Source organism: Myodes glareolus, chromosome X, assembly GCF_982192425.1.
Source record: "Myodes glareolus chromosome X, mMyoGla1.1, whole genome shotgun sequence".
NCBI classification, from domain to species: Eukaryota; Metazoa; Chordata; class Mammalia; order Rodentia; family Cricetidae; genus Myodes; species Myodes glareolus.
This window is the reverse complement of record NC_142053.1, coordinates 52,947,361-52,969,112: the sequence shown is the minus strand read 5'-3', so window position 1 is coordinate 52,969,112 and position 21,752 is coordinate 52,947,361. Positions and strand designations below refer to the sequence as shown.

At 39.8% G+C, this 21,752-nt stretch overlaps 1 protein-coding gene across 1 annotated transcript; it reads right to left on the bottom strand.

Annotated features, from left to right (window-relative positions):
- Nucleotides 1–1,705: 1,705 nt before the first annotated feature.
- LOC125396409 (melanoma antigen preferentially expressed in tumors-like) lies at nucleotides 1,706–20,379 on the bottom strand. Its single transcript, XM_048428192.3, has 11 exons — nucleotides 20,262–20,379; nucleotides 19,974–20,091; nucleotides 19,296–19,411; nucleotides 11,972–12,065; nucleotides 8,421–8,514; nucleotides 7,978–8,067; nucleotides 7,140–7,219; nucleotides 5,654–5,740; nucleotides 4,091–4,390; nucleotides 3,069–3,653; nucleotides 1,706–2,388 (listed from the first exon to the last, which is right to left on the bottom strand). Exons 9-11 carry the CDS (start codon nucleotides 4,384–4,386, stop codon nucleotides 1,875–1,877), a joined length of 1,395 nt encoding a protein of 464 aa, XP_048284149.1. The 5' UTR covers nucleotides 4,387–4,390; nucleotides 5,654–5,740; nucleotides 7,140–7,219; nucleotides 7,978–8,067; nucleotides 8,421–8,514; nucleotides 11,972–12,065; nucleotides 19,296–19,411; nucleotides 19,974–20,091; nucleotides 20,262–20,379; the 3' UTR covers nucleotides 1,706–1,874.
- Between the last annotated feature and the right edge of the window lie 1,373 nt (nucleotides 20,380–21,752).

Below are 21,752 nucleotides of genomic sequence, written 5' to 3'. Positions count from 1 at the left end.
TAGAACCAGTAAAAAGAAATTTATATGACTTACTTGATCTCTTTAAAAGTTTACTTACTTGATCTACATTAAAAGTTTAGTATGACTACTAAGAGCAGGTCATTCAACTAACAATGAAACAGTTGAAATTAGTTTAACAGTTTTTCCAAGTCGTTCTGAAATACATCATGCTGCCCTTTAATACAAAGATAATATAAAGCTGGCATTTATTGTTTGAACTTTTTTGTCTTTAAGATGCAGTCTACAATATCTCAACAAGAAAGCACTATGCAATAACTATTATGAACTTCCAACTATTTTTCTTACTATGCCATTGAAATGCAATGGTGTTGGCATTTCAACTGAGAACAAATATTAAGCTTATGTATTTTTGCTATGTCTTTGGAGTGCATTGTGTTATGATATCAACACAATGACATCTTTAAACTACTAAATACTGATTTTATACTATTTGCTTCTTACTAAGTTTTGGTTGTCTAGGACTCCTTACATGTAGTAAGAATGTAGATGGCTGATAAGGCAGCAATTATCAAAAAGAAGTAATAGTGAATACTTAGGGGATGGTCCATCCCATGTAGAAAATGCATCTGATGCATTGAGTGACTGAAATGGGTAGAAAAGAAATAACTAGAAGAAGCATAGAAAGTATTATGGATGGACTTCTAAGTGTTCTCTTTAAAGTTCAGGTGATAAATCTCGGTCCCCACTAATGACTCTTTGGGGTGAAGTAGAAGCTTTGTAGTGGGCCTATTCAAGGAAATAATTCATTAGACGTGCGCTTGACTTACGGTATACTAGTATCACATTTTTCTCTCTGCTTCTTGGCCCTCGTGTAGTGAGACCTTTTCTCTGTACCACAGACTCTCTACCATGTTGTGTCTACCTTGCCCAAGTCCCAAAATGATGGTACTAGCCAATCACAAAATAAAACTAAGACAAGTAAGAAGTAAACTTTTCCTCCTTACAAGTCAATTGTCTCAGGTATATTGCATGTCAGAAATCCCACTAATGGACATGAGAGAATAAGTTCTTAGAGAAGTTGAGAGTTAAGCCACAAACTATTGGATAGATATCCAACAGTGTGATGTTTACTTTGCATTGAGCAGAGAGCATCACAAGAACAAGAAAAGCAAAATTTAGGGTTCAAAATGGTAAAATAATTTTGCTAAGTGGCAGTCTAAGAAATGGCAAAGGACAAATAAAATATATACACACCTGGATTCTGAATGGTTTCATATAGGAAATTTGTCTTATTTACATTTAAATTCTCAGTATGAAGAATAATATCCAAAATAGATATTTGATGTATGAAATAAAGAAAAACTGTGCCTCAGTAGTCTGAAACTTGGGAAAGGGTAACAATATAGCTGAATGAATCCATGTGTTATGAGTATAGAGTATTTTCCTCACTCTTAATTCCAGATGGCACCATAAAAAGATCCCAAGAGAATCTGACATATGAGAAATCAAAAGTAACTTGGTGGGAAGGCAAAAGGCTTTGTCTTCAAGGACACCTCCCAGTAGACAAACGCATTCAGGAAAAGTTGCAATGGTATTACACTGTGTTAAATATCCACAAGTGAATGAAATAGACAGTATACCATGATGTAGCCATGGCATATCGTATACCCAATATCTAAGTAGTAAGATGAAGTAAGATGAAGAACAAAAAGAGACACACACAGGAATTCTCAAAGTTCTCCATTTTCTTCTTAGCGTTACTGCTTTATAACTATCAGTTACATGTCCCTATTTCCTAACTATAGGTTTCTATAACATAGGAATCTTACATATGATTGTGGGAGCTCCAGAAAAGAACATTGAATGTTTAACAAGTAACATATTAGGGGTGAAACTGGGTTGAACTTGGAGATTTACTGAGAATAAGTGATCCAGTTCATGTCACTCCGCTTTGCTGCTTGTAGCATCGCCTTCAGTTGCGCTTGGACATCAGCAACCTTCTGCCGGTCTAAGCTGCCATGAACATGCCATTGTTCATAGCAATGTAAAGGGATAGGATAAATCACATATTTCAGCTCCATCAAGGGTGTTAAGTAATGAAGGATTCTCATAAGCATCGGCATCGTAATGGGGTTAGAGACAAAGCTAATCACACGGAGATGGGAACACTTAGTTAGGGCTGGAAGGATAGCAGCGAGCGCAGCATCTGTTAAATGGCAATGATTTATAGCCAAGTGCTGCAAGGTATCTGAGAGTTTCTGCAAAAGAATCTGAAGGGGCCCACAGTCGTCCCAATACATTGCGTTGTTACTAAGATTCAACAGTTTTAGGTGGGTGGCCTGAGGGCTCTGGGACAGAAATTTGAGATCTCGGTAAGAAATTTCACAGAACGGCAGATACAAGAAATCCAAGTTAGGTGGCAAGGCTCTGTGGAGAGAAAAGAAAGATGGAACGGCACTCAGATGACGGGAAATCGTCTGAGGAATCTAACTGTTTCACACACAATACGTAGCAGCAGCTAACAATACAAGCTTGAATTCAGTCAACAGATTTGTGACCCTGAAAAGTTACTTTTCTATTCTCACATGAAATGTGTATTCTTGAAAATTTTAACAGTATGTTAATAAAGAAATTTGTGCCAAAGATTTAGTGGAAAATATTATCTACTTAGTAATTACAATGTAATCAAAGGGGGAGCTAGTTCACCTGTTCAGAAAGAGGTAGGACAGAAGGAGCAACCTACTGGAAGCTCCCTTTGTTCAGACCATAAATGACAGCTTCTCCGGTCATGGTCTGAAGTTTGGAGAATTTCTTAATGATGGGACATTACTGTCTATAGTTATGTGAATATGTGCACCTCTACCACAACATAAAATCTTTCTCTCAGTTCCCCCTCTTCATCTCTCGATGGCCAGAAGGAGGGCTGCCTTCTTTTTTTCACCTTGACGCTTCTGGAACAGCACCCCTCAGACTATGAAAGAGACTTTTTGGCCAGAGACAGAAGGCATAAAGAGTTTTAAGAATCTCAGGACTTCCCAGGATTCCTTTCTCCCCCGTGTTAAGAGACAGGAGGTTCAGGAGACCTAGGTGCATACCCCACGTCTCACCTGAGTAGGCTGGCCAGATGATCTGTGAGGCTGAAGGACGACAAGTTGAGCTCTTTCAGGCAGTTCATGCGCCCTAGATAGCTGAGAAACACTCTGAAGACTTTCCCGTGCAAAGACCTACAAGTGATTTTAGACAGACTAAGGCTGTCCAGATAGATCATGTGAGCCAAAAGGGTAGTGACTTCACTCAGTGAAGCCTGATCAACTGCCAGGTTGTGAATGCATGTCAGATCTAGAAACTTCAGAGTGTTTCTGGCGTATGAAAATTTATCAATCTGCAAATCTCGACAGCAGAGGTGCAAGGACCCCGAGCTCTGCTCAACTTTATTCAGAAGCAAAGCAAAAAATTCCCTTTCTCTCGAGGTGCCATCAAGGGATAGGTCCACTAGTAATTCCATAGGCTGCCTTGAGGGCTGACTCTCAGGTCTTGAATCTACAATGCTGCACTGACTTTCTAACTTCAGAATAGAGTGTACAGAGTGAGTACAGCCATGAAAGCAAGTAGGTGATCTGATACCAAATTCGGGGCATGTTGTCCTGCAGTCAATACCCTGCCTTACATCTAGGATCCTCAGTTTAGGGCTCCTGTAGGGAAAAGAGGAGACAGAACATCTTAGAGGTATGCAAATTTTAATGTAAACCTACAGGGTCGACAATGACATGTAGGGACTTACTCTGCATTCTTGATGCCAAATGCCAAACAAGTTCGCTATCATGAGAATTTAACATCTTTTAATTAGTTTCCCCATCTTTTATTATCCTTAAATCCTCTCCAATCTTAAAGTTGGGGTCATTCTCCTATGTGTAACACCTGCTATGTAACTCCATCAATAGTACCCTCAATAACATGAATTTCATAATGAACATGGTCTATATTATCAGCCTTTAGTGTTTTACCAAGTATTGCGCCAACAGCCTCACACATAAATCTTCAGCATTCACTATTTACTACCTTTGAAAGAGCAGCAGGCTATGGTGTAACCTCCCGTGTCTCGCCATGTCTCTATTATACAGGCTCTTACCTAGAAGCTGAGTTTTGGACAGGTAGGAACTGAAAACTTTCCACCATGGCTTTCAGGAGTTCACGCTGGGGTTCCTGCACACTCAATGTTCCAATGTGGAGACAGGTAAAAGGCCAAATTTTCACCATGGCTGTCAGTGTCTTCCTATATCCTCCCATGAAGGCAGCAGAGAACAATGGAATAAAAAGCTCCCTTGGGATCTCCTCCAGGGAATGAATTGCAACAGGTTCATTGCTCAATAGACTCTGTATAGCAAGATCCAACAGTGAGGATGGGTCCTTCTCTTCCATCATCATATGCCTGCATCAGGATGGAAGACACTTAGAAGTCCTGAGAGGACACCCTCAGACTCTTCTTTAGAACAAATGAGAGCAATGTAGAAAATATATTAGTCGCATGCAGAATAAGTTTTTATGAAACTGATAACTACTTCTAGAGATGTCTACTACGGACATAGATTAAGAACTGATTGTTTCGAGTATACATGTGTGTGTGTGTGTGTGTGTGTGTGTGTAAATGTGTGTGTATACATGCATATGTGTTTGTACAAATGTGTATGTGTGTACATGAAAGACTAATGTTAGAAATAATCAGTTAGGAGAAGACAATGTCTGTTACCTATCTACCTGGCACTGTGTATTTCCTCTCAAAAGGTACAGAGCATTATAAAAGAAATTGTAAATATTCATAATATTGCTATAATCATCATTATCTTGGAAATAAACAAACATCAAGGTGACAATTATCGAAGAGAAAAAGACTGCAATTGCAGCCAGTTCTACTCCATCACCATACAACAGGTGTAATGAAGCAGACAAACAAAAGCTGCACGGGACAGAAATGAAGAAATATCATTAGGGGCTTGAACTCAACAGAAAACCTCAGAGAAAAAAGAGGTCTCAAATAAGCCTAAAATATAAAAACTATTTCCTAATGCTAAAGGAAACAGCTACCATTTTGAGAATGGACTCCACTTAAGGGTCCAATTTAAATCCTTAATGTTTTTTTTTTCTAATATTCCAAAACCAAAAAGCAATCAAACTGAAAATAGACTGGTGATTCATTGGGTGTGGAAAGAGTGCCAAGCTGAGGACGGACAGTGAGAAAGTGTATTTGTATATGATAAAAGTAAGTTAGAAACAGTTGTGCAAATACCACAGTGACTCCCACTCAGATGTATAATTCATATGTGGTAACAACTAAATGAATGGCATTAAATGAGGGATATGAATCATTTGAAGCCTCAGTGTTTGAAGCACAGAGCTTATGGGGAAGACTGGAAACAGAGAGCTGAGAGAGGCATTGCCAGAAACTTTGGTAACGATGAGAAAAGAAACAAAAGCAGGCACTAAGACTCTTGTAATATATAAGAATCAAAATCAGAGTATTCAGACATTTTCTACCATAAAAAAAATGGCAAAATGAACTAGATGGCGCTAAGCGCCAGAACATAGAATGATAAAAATAGGTATATAAAACAATGCAATATCATACAAACGAGTAAAATTCTAGGCAAAAACATTAAAAAAATCAGAAAACAAAATTCTGTTTCTTGTCACATACCTAGTCTAGGGCACTTTACTATGAGCCCGTACACACTCAGACACGGTCCTGGGAAAGAACAGCTTGCCAACTGAGATAAAATTTACCCTGGTCAAAGGCAAAGAAGAAGAATTACATCAACTTGAAAGTTCTTAGGACTGCAGTCTCAGGAGACAACATTCAAGTAATCCTGAAAACTATGTTCTGAGGTTCTGAAAAATGGGTTCCTTTTGCAGCATGAGGGGCAAGAGAGTTTAATTGCATCCCCTTTGTCAGGAACTGCAATTCTTTTGTCTAAAGTAAAAGTCAAACTTGCTTGTAAGAAAGGGACTGGGCAGACTCACACAGGAAAGATGATAATGTCACAAACTGTTACAAACACTAGTGAGATTTGTTTCAAAAGTTGAAGTGCATGCTAGTATCCAAAGTCAGCCTGTTCGTGGGTGAATATGTAAGTACTTAGACAGTGTAGTTCAAAATATTAATTGCAGACGCGCCTGAAGTCTGGTTAAACAGGGGTTCAGGATCCCATTTTCAGGGTGCCAGAGCAATTTTATTTTCCCTGACAAGTTCAGTATCAAAAATATGTCTGTTCTCCCTGAGCTGATATTTACATTTAATTCAATTGCAAAAATACCCTCAGATATTTTTTGGAGTTAAGCAACTAGGTGGTAAAATTCATACATGAAAGAATACATAAGAGGCAACAAGTGAGAAGGAAGATGAGAAAGGACTTAGACTAAACAAAAAAGCAACAAACTCTAGAAAACTGTATTGATAATATCACATTACTTCTATATGAATAGAAAAATAAGAGCTGAAGAGATGGCTCGGCATTTAAGTAAGAGAGTTTGAAAGCTGCTCTTTCAAACTCAGTTTTGATTCCCAGCATCCACATGATAACTCAAACCACTTGTGACTTTAATTTTAAGGGATACAATACCCTTTATGACCTTCATGGGAAAAGATATGTACAAGTGCACAGACATGCAGGCAGGCAAAATACCCAGTCACATAAAGTTAAAAAAAAAAAAGCTGAAAGACTAGACAGTCCAATGGAATAGCCTAAACAGCCTAGAAATAAAGTCAACACAAATGGAAATTAGTGCATAAAAATGGTGGTATGCAAAACCACTAGAGCAAAGGGGAGCATGAAACAGTTAGAACAAAATTTAAAACAGATCTATAAAATTGCCTATAAAATATATATCTCTATATATTTACATATATAATAATAACATAGATTAAAGAACTAAACAAAAAGTTAAACCAAGAGCTAGAGATGGTTGAACAGTGGTTAAAAGTACATGCTGCTCATCCAGAGGACTGAGTTCAGCTCCTGACACCCACATAGAAGCTCACAACTGCCTGTATAACTCCAGTTCCATGGATTCCAACATCCTCTTCTGGACGCCAATGGTACCAGGCAAACACGTAATGCACATGCACACATACAGGCAAAACACTCATAAACATAAAATAAAAATAATTTTAAAAGAAGTTGTACCTCACAGCTTCTTGAAGAAAATATGGCAGCTCTTCTTTAACCTCACTATAGGAAAGGGCTTTCTAAATATCACACAAATTCTGGAGGCAAAGAAAGAAGCAATTTGGTCACATAAAAATGAAAGTATTTCAAAGAATAAAAGTCACAATTATATCAAAAGGCAATTAAAAAATTTCAGAGATCAGTACACATATCAGACAACTGGAAAATGTGCTAATTATCCACACATATTTAAAACTGAAAGACAATGGACCAGAAATTTGGTATAAAAATCAGGAAAAGATGTGAAATAATAATCATACAATAATGTAAAAATGCAGTTCACAAATGATAAAAAGCTTAATTTTAATGACAATTAGACATGCATATATAAAAACAATTGTGGGACTATCAGTTAGTGTCAGGTCACCTACAGGCACAAATGGTTAAAGTAAAGCAGCATAATTCTGTTAATGGGGATGTGAGAAAACAGTGATTCTCACACATGGCTAGTGGAAGTGAAAACTTAGAAAAGTCTTCCAGGAAAAAGTTTCAAACTGCCTAACAAAACTACATATGATATTAAATTTGACCCAATAATCCTGCTTCTGGGCCTATGAAGATCTGCTTCCATAAATACAAAAATACACATGCCTAAAGATATTCATAGGAGCATTATTTATAATTCCAAACTGTTAAACATAATAGGTGAATATTTAAATAAAAATACAGTATGGTCATACACATATACCATAAACAAACGTAAAAACGAATAATGGAAATTTCTATGAAGTGGCAAGGTGTCATTTCTACAAATGCGGTTAAATGAAAACTAGAAGGATGATGTATCTTATGTTACCTTTAATTAAGAAGACAATATAACATAACACGTAATTTCTCCTTTCTGCAAAGTACAGGAAAGAGTCCAGACTGAATGCACTGGCTATCCCTACAGGGGGAGGACAGGAAGGAAACGGGAAATAAGAAGAGGGTAGAAGAGAGGAGTGGTACTTCCCCCAGTATAGAGACTTCTATAACAGAGATTTAGGAATAATAGTAATCTTCACATAGCCAAAACACAAACACAATTGCCCTCTTGCACTTTTAGTACCCTATTAACAGATTCCACCCAGCACTGATAGAAAATATTCTGAAAAACCTGTCTGCAATGGATATGGACAGGATGTCTTCTTGCCTCTATTCCCTAGGTAATATAGCACAATAATTCACGTAGCATTTACACTGAATTGGAAACTCTAAGTAATTTATAGATGAATTAATGTACAATGAAGAACACAGTACCTTATATGCCAATACTATACCATATGATACAAAGATCACGAGCTTCTACAGAATGTCAGTGAAAACTCACTGACAGATTTCTGGAACCAGCACACTGTTGATAGCAAGGAACAAGTAAAACAATTTTAAAGAACAGAATATGGAGGTAACTGAAACATTAACAAATTTAATTATAGTTTTGGGGGTGCATGCATGTGTATGTATGTGCATGTGTGCATGTGGCAGACAGACATTGACATCAGTTTTCTTCCTCTGTCTCATTCCTCCTCATGTTTGACTATAAGGTTTCTAACTGAGACTGGAGCTCATTGATTTGGCCAGGATGACTGACCAATGAGCACTTGGCTCTGTCTTTCTCTCATTTCCCCCAGCATAGGGAATTATGGATGCTCTCAGCCATGCCTAAATTTTACATTAGTGCTAGAGATAAACTTAGGACCCCTCGTGCTTGTGTGACAAGCACGTCACCAAGCCGATCATATTCTCAGTCCTTAAACTAACCATATAGTAAATGAACATAAACACAATAGAGGAATGACTAAGACAATGGTTTGGGAAGAAACTTTGGAAAACACTGAGTTAACTTTATTCTTCAAGATAAAGACTGAGCTCCTCTTGGAAGTGATGAGCATGGTATAAGCGGTTTCTCTTCATTTCTCCCTTCCTCAAGCCCTGTTCTCTGTTTCTATGGACTTATCTCTTCTGGATATTTTACCTGAGTGGTAGCATAAAATGCCTTGTCTTTGCATTTGACTTGCTTTTGCTTAATAATGTTTTAGAAGTTTAGCCAAGCGATAGCATGTATCAATACTTCATTCCTTCCTATGGTTGAATAACATTCTATTGTGTGTATATTTTTAAAAAGATAAAGACCGAAAGAACTATACAAAAACATCTATCAATAAGTCATTTCTAACAGGGGTGTTGGCTAGTAATTGTGAAACTACCCTGTATATATGAACTAGGAATGAAAAAAATTAAGATATATGTCACAGATGATACAAAGCAGATCAGAAAAAGTAACTTACAGATAAGGCTAGAATAGATTGGTATCTCATGTATTTGAGTCCTAAGTTTTAGTATCAACACATACAGCTAAATGCAGAAATATATAAACATGTGTTAATATAAACATGGGTAAGTAAACACAATATGCATCTCACCTCTCTCTATGGACAGAACCTAGCACAAGTGAAAGCCAATTTCAAATGAGGATATACAAAGGCATTAGTTTCTATCATTCTTAGAGGAGGAAAAAAGACTCCTTCAGAAAGTAGACTTAATCTAAGACCATGGTGGGAAAATGTAGAAGATGGCCTTGAAATTCTTATAGTGACAGAAAATGAGTGTAAGAAAGAGATGTGGGTATAAAGCTAACGAAAAGGCAATCCCAATGACCAAAGCTAGAACAGTTTAAGGAAAAAATATATTTTAATATGATTATAATGTAAGGTATATTAATTACTCATAACCATATATTAATAGAAATAAATTAAACAACTAAATGAAGGGGTGAAGAAAAGATAGCTCCTTCTTTAAAGGAATTCCAATCAATGTATCTGGTAAGAACGAGAAAAGCTGAAGACCACCGTTAGGTGACATTTGTTTCAGGTTAGGTCCCTAGAAACTTTCTAAATGTAGTGAGTCAGAGTCTGAGAAGACAAAGGGTATTTTATATCTGAAACTGTTTCCTTCGCCAGGTTATTTTTTTAAAGAAGATAACAGTAGCATCGCACTGGAACAACATAAATATTACATTTAATGATGGAGTTAAAGTAAACTTTATCAGTAATGCTACATATGTATGCGATATTACTGCCCAGATAGGAAGCAAAACAAGGAACAAAATCATTTTTGTGGCAATGTGGTACGAGATTTAAAATGAAATACCAAAAATATGCCTGCTTTGCCATCAGAAGGAAAAACAAAGTGGATTTCTGCAGAATGAGCTGTCCTCCGCACCGTTCGCCACAGAAAGATGATCCCTAGCTAAAGTAGCCTCTTTACTTATGACGTGCACTGCAACACACTGTCTATTTATGTCTGAGTAGCAGATTTCAGTTCCACACAAATCCACAGTATTGTTCTAGCAGGCAAATCATCTTTGTATTAACCAGGTTATTCGGTTGCCTCGTTAGTACTAAGATTGTCCACACAGTGATAGCTTGCTTACTTTCTTCCACTTTGTAGGTTTTCTTACTGTGTGATATCCACCAGTCTTAGACTGTATATGTTACTAGTAAGCGTCTGTGTAATTTATCTGTTCAGTGTCAGGCATCATACACTTACCAACCCAATGGAAGGCATCCCTCTTGCATAAGTAGGATGAATGAGAGGACAGAAAAACAGGTAATTTTTTGGCAAAAATGAATAGTTTCAATCAAACCATTAAAAGTCATGAAAGTCAGGGTGAAGCTGGCAGACTAGAAACTGCATTCGTGTCAAATCCTGAATTAAAGAGCCAGTATAAAAGCTAGCCATGGTGGCCTACACTTATGATTCCAGCATCTGGGAGGTGGAGACAGGAGGGCCAGGAGTTCAAGGTCATTGTTGACCACATAGGGAGTTGGAGGTCAGCCTGGGCTACATCAGACGCTGTATCTAAATAAATAAGAAAATACATATAAAAAGAAAGAGTCATGATAAGAAAGAATGGACTCTATTTAGAAGACAGGATAAGAGCATTGAAGCAGCAGAAATTAGCAAAGATGTTACAGGACAGCTGAACAATTTGGAGAAACAGAAAGGCCGGGAAGCCCAAAGCAGCTAGCTCCTAAAAACTTCAACATCAGCTTCCTGTCAGGACTGGTAAGGGAAAAGACTCATCCTAGTGGAAAAGAGGAGACCCCAGGTAAAAAGACTGATATTTCTATTTTATTTTATTCTAATTTTGTCTTGTGTGTGGATGTTTTGCCTGCATATATGATTGCTCACCGCACTTGTCTCTGAATACCTGAGGAGGCCAGAAGAAGGCACCGGATCCCCTGGAACTGGGGTTACTGACAGTTGTAAGTCACCAAGTGGGTACTGGATTTGAACTCAGGTCCTCTGGAAGAGCATATTTTAACCATCGAGCCAGTATTTCATCCCTCAGACTCGGGATTCTAGGGACAGGACATGCCTACCATTTTCACAATCCTTAAATTGAGCTGGGAAATCTGGGATGACACTGGTTTCATATGCGTGACAAATGATCATGAAGAAAAGAGTCTGATTTTTTTTACTCCTAGTGTTCCAGAGTTTGGTCCTTCCAGGTGCAATCTCGAGAGCAACCGACTATTTAAGACAAAGCTACTCTGGTAAATAAGAACTAGAGAGAGGCTGCTGCACTATCTTCATGGGGAGACACCTGTAGAAGGCAGTGATGGGTTGGGTGAATGACAGGCAAGGAAGCGCTGAAAAACACAGGCAGCAGATCCTCGGGTACTGAAGACCCCAACACTCTGAGGTCACACCACTTGTATGTTAATGAGCAATCTCTGCCACCTGTGAGGACACTGATGATCCCAGGCGTGAGGTTGGGGAGCAGTCCTCCATCTGAAGCCACTTACCTTTGGTTCAGAGCTGGTGAAACTGAGAATCCTGAGTTTCCGGTTCACGTAGGCCTTAGGTTGCAGCAGCCTCCTCCCTGTCACAGATGGTCTACTGTTGGGTGAGAAGTGAATGCGCTAAGACAAAAATCCCAACACACATCTCAGTGTTCTATTTCCTTTTCCTAGTCTTAAAGGCCACTTGTGACATACACCCTGACATCGACATTAGCACACTCAGAATTTATAAACCGGAGAGTCTCTGGAGAGAGGGAGAACCCACTCTTCTCAGAGACAGCAAAACAATGTGTGGCCCAGAGGTCCCTGGGACACAAAGAAGGGATGCTTAGAAAAGAAAGACAGCTACATTAGACAACTAAGTTTGATTGGTAGGGGCTTCAGCACCAGCCTAACAGTTACCAAGGGTAAAATGATCCAAATTCTGAGCTGGAGAGATGGCTCATCAGCTTAAAAATGGACTAATCTCACAAAAAACACTGGTCAGATTTGGTTCACAAAGCCTACTTGGCAGCTCGCAACCATAGGAACTCGCTCCACTTCTAAACTCCACGGGCCCCTGCGCACATGAATTTCTAATGCAAGGGCACACACATTAAAAATAAACAATTTCCAGAAAGATAATCCAATTTTAGTTCCCCACCAAGTCCAACTGGCAGGCTCCAATATTAGTGGACCTGGAAATAAGCATCTCTAAGACTTGGACACTTAAAAAAAGTTTTGGTCTTGCCCATTGTGTTACCTCTTTTTCTTTCTGCTAGGCTTCTGTATCACTTACACCTTACAGCATTTCAAACCTCGAAGCTGCTATTCCTTTCCGTACACTGTCCTCATTTTGTTCACACGTTTGTAACTATGCATGCCTATCATTATCTCTTCCTCTTTCCCCTCCTCTTCCTAACATGCTTCCCTTCTTTTCGTCTCCATTTTCCTTCTTGTCATTCAACATTGCTTCTTCTTAGGCTCCCTCCCACCCTGCTCAGTTCATTTACTTCATTGACTACATATCCACTTGGAGCCGTGTTCCATAGTTCACTGCACACTATTTTTGATCCTGTTCTATTCTCATTTGTGCTGTGGTAGTTGGATTTAATTAATTTTATGTCTCTTTATAGTCACGGTCTATATTGGTGTTACAGCTGTTATAGTATTTATTTCTGTCCTCTCTGAACGGTAGGCTGCTCGCTAGCCTCACCCAATGAAACTTGAAGAGAAACCAACAGGAACTGATGTAGAAATCATAGCACAAGTAATAGGAAAAGCAGGGAAAATAATCATAACCGCTCAAATGATGAAACTAAAGGCAATGAAGTGATTGAAAGTCTGGGCTAAGAATGCAAACTATGTGTGAAAAAAATTTCAGTGATTTCTAAGAAGATTCCAAGTAACGTGTGAAGGAATCCAACTAAAGACATGAAGATGCAAACCAAAAACTACATGAGAACATCAGCAAGAAATTGAAAGTCTGAAAACAAACAAAAAATATAAATATTAATAGTACAAATAAAACAATCAAACGAAAAGCCGTGTAGAAAGGTTCACCAGCAAACGGTATCAGTATCAGCTCAGTTAAAGACCATTAGGACTGAACGAAAGAATCAAGCAAATTCTACATTTAAACATCAATAACATAAAAATAAATAAATAATGAAGGTGAACTCTGAGAAGACTTAGCTCAACTCAGGTCATGCAGTATGCTCACCAGTCCACATTAAAACCTTATGATTGCCAGGCAGTAGTAGCGCTGACCTTTAATCCCAGCACTTGGAAGGAAGAGACAAGCAGATGTCTGTGAGTTTGAGGCCAGCCTGGTTTACAGAGCTAGTTCCAAGACAGGCTCCAAAGCTACAGAGAAACCGTGTTTCAACCCCCCTCCAAAAAAGCACAATTAAATTGGTTTCTATCAGGGTCAGGGGTGATTGAAGTTACACAAATCAATAAAGGCAAGACACCACATAAATACATTCAGAACTGAGACCACAGGGTGGTCTAAAACATGCAGAAAAATGTGCTTGCTTAAGCAGGGCATTGCTAAAACTGGGAAAACATGCAGAAAAGACACTGAAAAAGCTAAAGACCTGTTCATGACAAAAGTCCTGAGGATTCTAAGAACACACCTCAATATAAAATGGTTCTACATAACAAACCTATAGCTAACATTATACTAAATTGTGACGACTAGAAACCACTTTATCTAAAGCCATAGAATAAAACAATGGGATCCACTTTGTAAAACCCTTTTCAATATGCTGCTTGAAGGATTTGCCCACAACAATAATGCAAAAGAAAATAAATGGGATAAAACAAGAATGGTGTGGGAGAATTGTCTGTATTCTGTCAATCATATTTTAATAAAACGCTGATTGGCCAGGCAGGCAGTATAGGCAGGAAAGCCAGACAGGAAGTAGGGGTGGAGCAAAGAGACTGGGAGTATTCTGGGAAAACAGGAAGCTCCCTCTGCCACTCCTGCACATACCACCGAAGCAGCAACATGTAAGCTGACAGCTGAAAAAGGTACCAAGCCATATGGCTAACATAGATGAGAATAATGGGTTAATATAAGCTATAAGAGTTAACAAGAAACCTGAGCTAATGGGCCAATCAGTTCATAATCTTATGGAGTCCTGTGTGTGATTTTCCTTTGGGGCTTGCCGGCTGTGGGGTGGTGGGACAGATACCCCAACAAGCTGGCCCCCTCGGGTTACACAAGAAGCTAATTCCAGGCCTGAGGAAACAGATGGTACCCTCCCAGAGTTTTTGATCTAGGGAGGTCAGAATCAACCAACAGCCCAACCAGCAAATCAATCAGGTGCCAGCATACCAAGCACTGCCTGAGTTTTCTAGGCCCAGGCACAAGAGAGAGTAAAGGCAACAGCTCCGTGCCATGCCTTGTGGCTGAGGGCAGGCAGTACTCAACCAAGCACCACCTGTGACCCAAGCAAGAATCCCAACCCTGAGTGATCAGACACTATTGCAGTGAGAGAGTGCAGGGTGGGGAGGTGGAAGAGTGGGAGATGGACTGGCTCATGGGCTGGGGAGAAAGGCAGATCTGGAGAGGTGAGGGTGGTGAAGAGCGAGCTGATATGAATGGTCAGTTGACCACCTGAGTCCAGGGAGATGTCCAGGCCTGGGCTATGAGCAAGGGCCAAGTCTTGTTCTGGGGTCCTGGAGCAGCCGAGGGGAGTTGAGATGAAGTCTGTGGCTCCTGTTGGGGCTGGGGGCTGTGCAGGGGAGGGGCATGTGATTTGGGCCACCACCTGAGGCCGTGTTGGTGTCCAAGAGCCATGCTGCCACAGGAGCCATGCTGGTCCAAGTAGCCTGGACTGCCACCTAGAATCATGGGTACAGGCTGCTGCCTAGGAACATGTTGGGATCTGTGCTCCTACCACAGTCAGGGTCTGAGCTGTAACCTACGGCCATCAGGGTGTCTGAGAGCCATTCTGCTACCAGGGACATCATGATCTGAGTGGGTGTGCTGGCACCCAGAGCCATGGTATTGTCCAGGCCAGGGTTGCTTGCAAGAGCCATGTCTGGGTCCTTGTCCCTACAACAACCAGAGTCTGGGTTGATGTCTGGGGTTCCTGTTACCACCGAGAGCCAAGTAGATGACCGGACACTGGTCAGCCACCTCAGACAATGTTGGTGCCTAAGGACCATGCTGCTGTCAGGGCCTTACTGATCTGGGTGGCTGATACTGCCACCTGAAGCCATGGAGATGTTTGGCACTGGCCACTGCCCAGGGCCATGTCTGGGTCCATGATCCTGCTGCAGCTGGGGTCTGTGAAGATGCCTATGGCCTATGTTAGCAGAAGGAATCATTGGAACCATGCTGTGCTGAGCAAGCCTCACCCTCCACTGGCCCTGGGATAGCTGGATATTACAGCAGGGGAGCTGGCTCTACCCCTATAGGGAGAGCTCACCCCAACACAGGTAAAATGCCGCCCACCGCCACAGGTGTGCACCTCACCTGGGCAACACACTATAGCTGACCCTGCGGTCAGGAAGCAGGATTGCTCACCCTAAAGGCATGAGAGCAGGAGATCTAATCCTGCCTCCTCTCATCTGTCACATGGTGGCATGGGTGAGAGAGAGAATGATGCCCTCCCCCTTTACCAGCTTCAGGTGAGCTGACCCTGAGGGCATGAGAGTAGGAGACCTGACCCTGCCTCCTCTCATCTGTCATATGGTGGCATGGGTGAGAGAAAAGTTCCCTCTCCCTTCACCCATTACCACCTGCAGCAGGTGAGAGAACTGTCCCTGGGTTCACGAGAGTGGGAGAGCTAGCCCTAACCCACAGCAGCTGTAGTGTAAGAAAGAGCAGGCCCTGCTCCCTGTCTGGGCAGCACACTAGAGCTGACTCTGTGGTCTGGGACAAAGGTGAGCTAACCCTGAGGGCCTGAGAGCAGGAGATCTGACCCTGACCGGCCTCATATGTCCCCTACAGCAATTGGGAAAGAGGGCACTGCACCTTGCCTGGGCAAAACATTAGAGCTTGCCCTGTGATGTGAGTGTGGGAGACCGGATCTGAGGCCCCGAGAGCAGGAAAACTGGCCCCTCTCCTTGCTGCAGGCTGCATTGGGTGAGCTAGCCGAGGCAGTGTTGGGGAGCTTGCCTGGTAGTGCTGATGAGGGAAGGAAGGGGCGCTGGCCAATCCAGCTACCAGTCCCTACTCACCCCCAGGCCCAGAACCAGCACTATGAGTTAGCCCACCTCATTTATGAACCCATCCACCTTATCTATGAACTTCTGGAGCATGTGAAGGGGATGAACCTACAGATCCAAAACAGCAGGCTCTCCAGAACCCAGGACAACTTCAGGATATCCAAGAGGAGTCCCAATGAGAGCCCATTATCAGTGGTGTAGCAGAGGCCAGAGGCCTCGAACCAGACCAACAAATTATAGCAGTGAACACTTAAATGATGAATGAACTAAAGGGTAAACTGTGTGACTCAGTGGGCCACACTACAGCTTCCACAACAAGATTCTTCTCTCTTTTATTTATTTATATTTTGTTTTGTTTGTTTCTTTGCTCTGCTTGGTTTGTCTTCTAAATTTGGTTTTGATTGGGTGGGTTGCAAGGGCAGAGGGCAGATGCAAGGGGAAAAGGAGATAAGAGGGATCGGAATGCCTGATGAGAAACCCACAAAGAATCAATAGAGAGAAATAAAGCAAATGAAAAGGAGATTAAATAATCTCTATTAACAAGTGGCATGTTTATGTGATTAAAAGAATACAAACATTCAAACATAAACACTAAGATGTGCTGAACCCTTTCACCATGGAAGCAGGGTGCACAACAACATAAAAAAAACTGCCCATTTCATAGTGACCAAAACCCCTAATACTGAGAAATAAAACAGAAACACAAGCACAGTAATTGGTTTCAAAAATTTAAACTACCTAGGAATAAATCTAACTGATGAGTGAAGTACTGCAACAATGAAAGAAATTTAGAGGCACTAGAAGAGTAAGAAGCTTCCCATTCACATAGATGAACAAAATGGCTATGTTACTGAATGTTATGTACAGATGCAATGCAATGCCTTGCAAAATCCCAATTCTATTTGTCTCAAAAGAAAACAAAGTCCTAAAATACAGGGACAAGAAGAAAAGAACATAAGTAGCCACATCAATGTTGGAGGTGGCACAACACCTGCTCTCAGATACACTATGGAGCTAGCAAAAAGAAAAAAAAACAAAAAAAATCCTACAATAACAACAACAAACCAAATTCATCTACAAGAAAAGATATGTAGACTCCTGGAATAGAAGACTCGAAAATGTAACAATACAGCCACAGCCACTTATATATTTTTCAAGAAACCAAAAAAATAAATATGAAGAAAACTGCTTCAACAAATGGATCTGGTAAAATTGGCTAACTAGATCTAAATGTATGATCATTCATTTCTGTCCCTCACTCCTCCAAAACTAAATCAAAATAGATTAAACAAAGATCCTAATGAATGATGGGACATGCTGAAATCTCTAACAAAACATGAGGAAAATACCTGGCGCAGCAAAGACTTTTTATATTTATTTATTTATTTATTTGATTTTTCAAGACAGAGTTTCTCTGTAGCTTTGGAGCCTGTCCTGGAACTAGCTCTTGTAGATCAGGCTGGCCTCGAACTCACAAAGATCCGTCTGCCTCAGCCTCCCAAGTGCTGGGATTAAAGGCCTGTGCCACCACTGCCAGGTTGCAAAGACTTTTTAAAGAGGACTCTGTAAACATCTCAGGGAACAACAATCAAAAGTGATATTAAAAATATTCTGTAGAAAGGGCTGGAGAGATGGCTAGGTGGTTAACAGTACTTGCTGCTCTCGCAGAGGACCCAGGTTCAACTACTGGCACCCAGGTGGCAGCTAACAACAGTCGATGTCTCCAATGCTAGGAGACCCGACACCCTTTTCTGGCCTCTACAGAACCAAGAACACACACAGTGGGCAAACATACGTAAAGGCAAAATACTCATCCACATAAACAATAGACAGCTTTTTGAAAAAAATTTCTGTAGAGGAAACAAGTAGCAGTGAAGTGACAAATCTCAGAACAGAAACAATCATTTCCAGCTACGGACCTGACAAAAATAATAACTACAATCTATAAAGAAATACAAATATTAATAAATAAAGGAACCAACAAATAATGAATGAAGTGGAGAGTTCTCGAAGGAATATGGCTAATAAATGCATTTAGAAATGTTAACTACCCATAACCATCAGATAAATGCTCATATAAAGCATACTGAAATTGTACCTTCCCCCATCACAATGGTTCCCATCAAGAAAACAAATAACAAATGCTGGGTAGAACGTAGGAAGAAAGCACAGTCACACACACAATTAGAGGTTTTAAGAAGACAAATACTGCAGTGCCTTTTTCTACAAGTCCCCTTGCTCCACTCAAACATTCTTCCTTTTACTTATATTATATTATAAGACATATTGTAATACACATAAATATAGTGCATATAACATGCAATATGCAATACATAACATATGGTATATAATATATACTATAACATACAATATGTGATATATAATATATAACGTATAATATAGTGTACAATATAATGTACAATGTGATATAATATTATATAATATGTAAATATACACACATAGAACACATATGTATATATACACATATAAATATGACATATATAATATATACATATATTTATATACTTTATATACATATATACAAGTATATGTGTGTGTGGTGTTTTGTGTAAATGTCATATGAAAACCTTGCACTGTGTACATTATGTAAGAAAAGTTGAAATGAAATAAAACTGTCAGAATTTTGAGAAAAAAAGTGACTGACCAGTAATCTTCAGATGTGTCAGAGTTGTGAATCCAGAGAAGATTGAAGACCTGCCAATTTAGATGAGACTATGGAGAAATTCTGGACAAATTCAATGAAGTATCTGGACTAATATCCTGGAATACAAAGAAAACATTACTTAAGTAACTCACTAAAAGCAAATGAAATCTGTAGTTAACTTATCAGCACATGAACCATGTTAATATCCTAGGGGAGGGTAATCTTACACTTTTAAGATTTTAAGTCTAAAATCATTTCATAAAATCAGGATTAAAATGGTAGGTCTGGAAGCATACATCTGTAATCCCAGTATAAAGAAACAGAAAACCAATGAGTAGATACACAGTGACACTGGGAGCAACCATCTGTCCTAAAGAGCCCATTATAGGAAATGAAATTGCACTTATTTACAGCAGGTAGGTGGGCATAGATTTTAAAGTATTGAATACAATAGAAATGGAAAGAAATACCTATACAATTCAGTCCTTGCTGTTGGAAAAGACCAACACATACAAACTAATGGTCTAGCAAACTAAGATATTGAATACAATAGAAATGGAAAGAAATACCTATACAATTTATTCCTTGCTGTTGGAAAAGGCCAACACATACAAACTAATGGTCTAGGAAACTTAAGATGTAACTATGGAATATGATTCTTTTGAGTTAAGGTCTCACCACGTTCGCTATCCCAGTTGACGCAGACCTCAAAATCCTCTTAAGGCCCCGGAAATGCCACCACGCCTGGCTCAGGAATATAAATCTTGGAAGAGGGGGTGAAAGGATGTATAGAGAACTTTAAAGAGAAAGTGGGAGATGATTAGTTACATACTTGAAGAAACTGACCCCTCACACAGGCTGGGACCACTGAGGGATCCGTCCAGATCATAGACTAACCACTCTACCCTTGCCATTTAGCCCCAAACAAGTTTAATGAATTAAAAGAGACTATTAGAGTTTACTTACCTTGGCGGATCCGGAAAGTTTTCTTGACTTATCCACTCCCTCAGCAGTGGCAGCCGTTCATTTCTGGAGAGGAGTTGCCGGTGGTGGGCACGCCATAGTCTTTGGTGGCGGCTGCCCCTCAACGGTTCCTTCTCCTATTTAAAGCAGCCGCTGCAGTATTCTGATTGGCTTTGCAGGGTCAGCTGACTTGTCTCGAACCCTTCCACTATAGACTCTACCTCGAGGCTCCTAACTTCCGCTGCACCTCGAGACCAATGACCAGACCGCAGTACCAGCAGGTTTAGATTATATGCTCACTCACCTGCTTTGGGGATTGGGGATTGGGGTAGGGCTAGGAGTAGGGGTTATGATTAGATCTAGGGTTAGGGCTAGTGTTAGGTTATGGAAAGTGTTAGTTACCAGCAAATAAATAGGTAAATCTATGGCCAGTGTCAGACTTAGTGGACAAAGCCCTAATCATTTATTGTTTAACTTTTATCCCACAATACTGATTATATATTTTTTTCTTTTTCTTAGTACAATCCAGTCGAACACAGTACCCTTTATTCACATCCTACTGGTTATTTCATTGCCCATCATTCATGAAACAAAAGTTTAAAATTCCAGGCAGGTAGAAATTTGTGCCTACCACACATTAATGCATCCCAATTATCTATTTAGGGCTTGGTTGAGTGGGTATTTGGAATTTTTCTCTTGCCCCAATGCCCCCTTTTTCTTCTTCCATCACTAACTACCCATCTGTAGTTGTAATTATTTGTGTTTTCCTGAAAAGCCTCCCTGTATGATCTCCGTTTTTGACTGCCATCTGTAGCCACTTTGCGGTTATGGCTTACTTGTCTTCCTGACATTTTCCATGTGACCATAGTGCTTTTCTGTTTTGTGTTGCTGTTGATTTCTTTCACAATTTTTTCCCTTTACCTAAACCACAACCCCTGAAGTTTGCATTGCACGTATTGAAAATGGAAATGCAAATCCCTTCAAATTGCATAAGACTATGAACAGGCTGCATTCAGATAATACAGGAACACTTTACAATGTTGAAATATTACTGATTATAATAATTATCATTGGGTACATGTTGCTAAAATACTAAGTAAGAAAGTCTGCCTTCTCATTTTCTACTTCTTGACATTTTTTTCTTTTTATTTCCACATAGTCACCTGCAATCTAAACACCAAACTATGACACTGTCAATATTAACTCTCCGAAGAATTTTGAAGAAAATATATAAATGTAAATCACCATGAAATGGTATTAGCTTTTTACTGGATTAAAGATAGTAGAACTGCTTAAAGTGTGCATGAAAAAAATCCCTTTAAAATGTACTTAAAGCCAGAAGATGAACTGAGTAAAAGTGTTGAATTCTTAGGCTGATGGCTGGAATTTATCCCTGAGAGTCACAGAGTAGAAGGAAAGAAACTGTTCTCACACACTGTCCTCTGGCCTACCTACTCAAAAGGACACATACAAACAAATGAATGGATATTTTTT

Excerpts from the sequence above, each read along its gene's own strand:
- LOC125396409 (XM_048428192.3), bottom strand. The coding sequence starts at position 4,386 with ATGATGATGGAAGAGAAGGACCCATCCTCACTGTTGGATCTTGCTATA. Across the intron at positions 3,654-4,090 it reads GTCCAAAACTCAGCTTCTAG|GAGCCCTAAACTGAGGATCC; the intron begins GTAAGAGCCTGT and ends TTTTCCCTACAG. Across the intron at positions 2,389-3,068 it reads CATCTGGCCAGCCTACTCAG|AGCCTTGCCACCTAACTTGG; the intron begins GTGAGACGTGGG and ends TTCTCTCCACAG.